We start from the raw sequence: 6,687 nt of genomic DNA on the forward strand, positions 1-6,687 counted from the left end.
TGGGTATAACAACTACTGTTAGTATAGTCATTTTATTCCTTATGTGTTTATGGAATCCTTAATTAAAGCAAAAGAGTGGTCTTTACAACAACCCGTAACTTTAATACGATAACATGTTACCACCATTAACACCATGCTGTGCTGTTGAAAGACGGATTCTTTTTAGGCTATACCGAAGTGGAATTCAGACCCTATCTAAATAAACTCACACACTAATCAATAAAATATTATGTTAATTTAGAAAGTATTGTGTGTAAAGGACATCTTTATTTAAACACTGGGAATGATGCACGGATTCATTTTACCTACCAGGCTACTATATGCATAGGATTATCATAAGATTTTAAAAGTCATGTTTTTGGTGGTTAGTGGGTTAGGGATGCATCCTACAATTTGAAATGATTCAAAGATATGGAAAAAAAATCTACACTTTTCTGTAAATCTGGATATGTAGCACACACTTTCTGTAAATAGTTTTACCTCAAGTTTCAGATTTGTGCAAATGGAATCCTGAACTCTATTCATCAATACACACAAAACAAGTTTTACCATGCATTTACCATAGTTTAACCTGGTTTGCCATGCTTATTGCTGTGCCATGCTTTACCGTGTCTTGCTGTTCTTTATAATGCTTACCTTTGCTTAACCATGCTTTTGCTATGCCTTCTTATACTTTGTTATCTCTTCACTATGGTAAACCTTTTTTAAGGGGAGGGCTGACATAGAGTGCTTGGTCAGCTGGTGCTTCCTTTGCATACATTGTTAATAAATAAAAAATTTTAAAAAATCAACACTGTTCTCCAAAGGAGATCAGAGTAGCAAAGAAAAATAAGAATTTAGACCTTGATTTCAAACGTCACCACAAACATTTGCATCTGTGAGCTGCATGGAGCCACTCGAGTCAATGGTTGGTCAAATCACCACCAAACCACATGTGAACATACCAGTCTATTCCAAAGTGATCGATTTTAAGGGTGTCTGTATAGCAGGTATCGGTTTGTGGGCAGCCTGCTAATTTCAATTTATGAATATGTATCCAATTCATCGGTGTTTCAATTTGTCTGTGCTTTACTGATGCAAAATCAATATGCGTTAACTATCGACACCTTCCCTTTCTCCCCATGATTTATAATATGTAAATTAAACAAGTGCAGTCTATTAAAGTGAATGAAAACAGCAAGCACAGAAGTGTAAACCTCTAAAATGCTGAGCGTGGTGCAGTGGGGACTGGATTGATTTAGCAAAAGGATCTATGCAGATGGATTTCATATGAGGTTTGCTAAACATAAAGAAAACAATGGATTTATGTGCACTGAACCCCCTCCTCTTTCGTTTAGTGAATCACTCGAGTCCGTACTAAAACCACTCTCACACAATTAAGTAAATGGAAAGCGCACATTTACCTCCAGTCTCAAATGCGTCAGCATCTCAGGACTTTTTTTTTTTTTTTTTTTTTTTTTTTTTTGATGGTGTGGGCGGGGGAGGCAGTAGGGGGCGGGGTGCCACAGTTGCATTGGGCAATTGCTAAGAATTGTTCTTATTGGCCTCATTGATTTGTATGCCTCGTGAATAAATAGAACTTTTTTTAAAGCAGTTGGATTGGAGTTAGTTTGTACAACTTGGAGGCTAAAGCAATACGCTCAGTTGTTCTGTTACTTCTATCATTTTGAATCTGCTAAACTAGCTCTTGAAAGGAAACATGCAACTCTGCAAGGGTCGTTTTCTTGGAATTTCAGTGGCTGTCGCTCACGGATTTTTTTCGGGGTCTCTCAATATTTTATTAAAATTTCTGATTACTACTTATCATTTTGACTACCTCACCTTGATCCAGTGTCTAACATGCACCTCTGCGGCTCTAATACTGGAGATTCTGAGAAGGCTAGGAAAAGTAGATGTGCCTCCCTATAACTTGCATATGGCCAAAGTTTTTGCAGGTGTAACAATTTTATCTACGTTACAGTCCTGTTTTACCCTGTGGGCGTTAAGGGGGCTCAGTCTCCCCATGTACGTGGTTTTTAAACGCTGTCTACCTCTGGTTACGTTGATGATTGGTGTCTGCGTACTGAAAAACTGCATCCCGTCTATTGGAGTTATAACTGCAGTATTCATTACTACTTGCGGAGCAGCATTAGCAGGTACTGGTTAAACAAAAAATATGTTTATTTTTGGGGAGAAATTGTAGATTATTAAGATCTATTAGTACCTTTAATTACTGTGTAATGATTGTTTGCATATTCGAATTCTATCTACAGCAAATAATATACTACAACTAATAATGATAATTATCATCACCATCACTGTTATTATAGTGATTATTATTTAAAGGCGAATGTGTTTTAAAAACCGATTATATGTGAAATTTGGATTAGAATTGCTTGCCATTTCTGATTTGTTTTTAATATATAAGGTAGCACAAAGAAACAATTGAACAGAGCTAAAATACAGAAAGAAAAAAGTAGTCATCACGTGCCAGTTTGTATTCAGGTATTTTTTATGTGAATGCATATCCGCAGGAGGAGAGGGGGGTACTTACTGTATGCAGCAATTCCACTTCTGATAATAACTGCAGAAAAGTATAACCTTTTTACAAATGTAAAGATATGGTTAAATCTCCTGTGGATACACACATATAAAATGTTACTGTTATCCTTGACCAAATATGCATATTGATGTTTATTTTTACAGGGGCTGGTGATCTGACAGGAGACACCTTTGGTTATGTGACAGGAGTGCTTACAGTCATTGTCCATGCTGCGTACCTTGTGATTATTCAAAAAACAAGTACTGAGAGTGAATATGGGCCACTGACAGCCCAGTACGCCATTGCCATCACATCCTCTCCTTTGCTCTTGATCTGTTCATTTGTTAGCATGGATACCATTAATGCCTGGTCATTTCCGGGATGGACCAACCCTTTTGTGACGTGCACATTTGTTGCCAGTATTGTTTTTGGCTGTGCCATGAACTTCACCACCCTCCAATGTACCTACATCAACTCAGCAGTCACCACCAGCTTTGTCGGCGTGTTGAAGAGCATTGTTACTATTACAGTTGGGATGGTCGCCTTCAGTGATGTAGAGCCTACAACTCTCTTCATTGCAGGTGTGGTGGTCAACACTGTGGGTTCAATCACCTACTGTATTGTGAAGTACTTTGAGACGAAGCAGCAAAGTAAGTACGAAGATCTGGAAGAAGCAGCTAAAGATGAAGAGTTACCCGGCGAGGCTTATAAACCGGATGAGCCCAAAGAAAATGGGCCTGGAGAGATTGTGCCAAGTGGAACTCTAGTAGGACCAATTGATGCAAACGGTTTTCTGGAACCCATAGAAGTGAATGGCCTGGTAGAGTCCATGGAAATGCAAACACAAGCAAATCCAACTGAGGGAGAACCAAAGGGCCAATCACTGAGTGACACTTATGCCGGAGTATGGAGGTCGATTCGAAATTTCAAGTTTATGAAAAAAGACACTTTAATTGAAAACGAGGAGTTACAAAGTCCTTGATATTAAATGTAGGATATTCAATGTAAGCATGTTATTGTTAAGAATAACTGAGCTGGTATGTGTTTTTAAAAATCTTTGAATGTCATAAAAGCCAGCTTTTTCTAATGTTTTTTTTTTTTAATCTGGGCTCTTCACTGACATGACCTTTTGGGGCTTGATTACTATAGCATTCCACCAGTCATGACATTTCTACGATTATTACTGGCACATTTTTAACTATCTGTTCATACATCTTTACCCATTTTTATACATTATTCCAAGGATGATGGAATTACTTTAATAGAACTAACAAAACAAGCATATCGGTGCCATTCATCCCTCGCCACGGCTGTTACATTCAAAATGAAATCCATCAATAACATTAAATCTAAAGCTTTAGCTTGTGCTAAGGTTTGACCTGACCAAGTTTCATCACATAAGATATCTCTTGATCTATGTAAAAACTCCTTTTTCTATGGAAAGTGTGACAGACAGTCAGACAGACAGCTTCCATATACCTTCAGATTATAATGCAATTATTAGCTTGTACATTTGGACAAGCAGCATTCAAAACTGTAAAATGACATATAGAAAGACAGTGGAACAGGCAGACAAAAACCCTCCATATACCCTGAGATTATGGTACACTGATTTGACTATATGTAAGACTCACGATTCATGTTTAATGCGTGTTCGATTTTTTAATAGCATTTTTCGTTGCAATTAGTGAAGAAAATGCATTTGAACATATTTGAGTGATATACTTCTGATAGATAATACATGAAAGAACACAATCGACATTTAAAAGATGCAGTCATAGGAAAAACAGCAATTAGTTACAGACTGAGCATGGTGGTTGCTTCTTGGAGTTGGAGTTCTTGTTTTTTTATATTATTATTTATTTATTTATTTATTTATTTATTTATTAGCAGATGCCCTTATGCAGGTTGACTTACAGTTGTTACAAAGTATCACATTACAAAATGTCACGTTACAGATAAGAGCAGTTATACAATACAATAAATTCAGTAGTGTGATACAAGTACTGACAGTACGGGACAGTACCAGGGCCTGAACTAGGAGCTGCGTGTAGTCGGTGATGAAGGGGCGAATTTTGCTTCTGTTGCTGAGGAAGAAGCGACAGGAGAGTGCCAGAGTAGAGATGTGCTGAGAGTAGGAGAGGGAGGGGTTGCGGGTGACACAGAGGTTCTTGGTGGATGAAGCGGGAGAGAGGGGGTTGGTTTCAAGAGGAATAGAGATAAAGAGGTGGGGGAGGAAGAGGTGGGAGAAAAGTCTGATTTGGAGAGATTGAGTTTAAGATGATGCGATATGGGAGAAGATGTGGGAGTCAGAGGGGGGGAAAGGAGAGGAATATCTGGGCATCATGAGCATAGAAATGATACGAGAAGCCATGGGAGGAGATGAGATGACCTAAGGAGTGGGTGTAGAGAGAAAACAGGAGGGTTCCTAGGACTGAGCCCTGTGGGACTCCTGTAGAAAGAGAGCAAGAGGCAGAGGGTGAGCCATGCCAGGTCACCCGGTACATGCAATTGGAGAGGTAGGAGGAGCAGACAAGAACAGTGCCGGAGAGTCCCAGGTCGGCGAAGGAGGACAGGAGAATAGAGTGGTCGACTGTGTCAAAGGCAGCAGAGAGATCAAGGAGAATTAGGACAGAGGAGAGGGAGTTAGTGACGGAGAGCAGTTTCAGTGCAGTGTGCGAAAACCGGATTGGAGGGGGTCAAGCAGAGAATGTTTTGACAGGAAAGCAGAGAGCTGGTGATTTAAAAAGACCATGCATTTAAAAAAAAGAAAAAATCATGACCAATGTAAAAAAAATCTGCCATTATCCATCAGCAGTACAAAGCACCTTTGACCATTGTTCCATAGTCCAATTTCTGTGTTGTGCATATTTTAGCCTTTTAGTCTTGTTCCCCTTTCTTAACAGACGTATTCTTACTGCAACACATCCTTTAAGTCCTGATTTCAAGAGTGACCTAAGTACTGGTGATTTGATGGACGACGACACCTGTGCCTTCTGCCAGTTCTGTTGTCAATTCAATGCTTGTCTTTCTATTCCTTAAGGATATTATCTTCAAGTATTGCTCATCCTTGTTAGACAGCTTTTTGGGTCTTCCAGTCCTGGGTTTGTCAATTACAGATGATGTTTCTCTGTACTTGCTGATTATGCTTCAGATACCACACCTTGAAAATCGAGTGATGCGAGCTATTTCACTCAATGTTTCCCTTTATGCAAGTCAAGGTTGTTGTTATAGTAGAAAACACTAGTGGAAGCTTTGAGTAAATTGTTGATGCTCATAATGCATCAGGGTTGAAAAATGCAACATGTCTAAGACTTTTGCACAGCAGTGTGTGTGTGTGTGTGTGTGTAATATATATATATATATATATATATATATATATATATATAAATATAATATATAATATATACCTGTATACATATAATGTAACAACACATAAAAAACTACACAAATGGGAAGACATGTTATGGATTAAGCTGATGTATTCAGTAAATCTACGAAATTCACCTTTATGATTATGGCACTTGACAGGGCTATGCTTTTTTTATGACTGTCTTTACTTTTATGCTTGACACCTCTGTGAACATATTGCAAGAGTATTGAATATTGATCATTTAAAGGTTGAAATAGAACTGAAGCTGTTTCACATTAACAAACATTTTACACATATATTTGTATTGTGTAATTGGTTGTACGGTATGTTGGTGCTGTTTTATCTGAAAATGTATTGAAGATTTTGAATCATTTGTTTTTTTGTGCTTTATTTTTATGATCCACAAGAAATAGTATTTATCATTAAAGCAGCTTTGAGAAAAATATTAAGAATGAGAAGTTCTATATGTTTGTACACAGAATATGTAGTACACTAATGCTCTTAGATTATGATTTTATATATATATATATATATATATATATATATATATATATATATATATATATATATATATATATGTATATATATATATAATGTGCCAGAGGCATCTGTTTGCAAGACAAAGTTTTTTTTAAATCTGGTACGACCAACACCGGATCACTGCACAAAATGTCAGTCAACGGCATTACAGGTTAGTTCTGTTAGTGTTGCTGCTATTGTGGCAAAATTTGGGATAAATCTGGGATAAATCTCATGTAATAGTCCACAATTCCTACAAATGATCATACCTGCT

General features: G+C 37.5%; 1 protein-coding gene across 1 annotated transcript; it reads left to right on the forward strand.

Moving 5' to 3' along the window:
- Positions 1-1,542: 1,542 nt before the first annotated feature.
- On the forward strand, positions 1,543-4,787 carry slc35d3 (solute carrier family 35 member D3). The gene is made up of 2 exons (XM_034017061.3): positions 1,543-2,135; positions 2,686-4,787. The coding sequence occupies exons 1-2, from the start codon at positions 1,700-1,702 to the stop codon at positions 3,501-3,503; spliced, it is 1,254 nt and encodes a 417-aa protein (XP_033872952.3). The 5' UTR covers positions 1,543-1,699; the 3' UTR covers positions 3,504-4,787.
- Positions 4,788-6,687: the final 1,900 nt, after the last annotated feature.

Source organism: Acipenser ruthenus, chromosome 6, assembly GCF_902713425.1.
Source record: "Acipenser ruthenus chromosome 6, fAciRut3.2 maternal haplotype, whole genome shotgun sequence".
NCBI lineage: Eukaryota > Metazoa > Chordata > Actinopteri > Acipenseriformes > Acipenseridae > Acipenser > Acipenser ruthenus.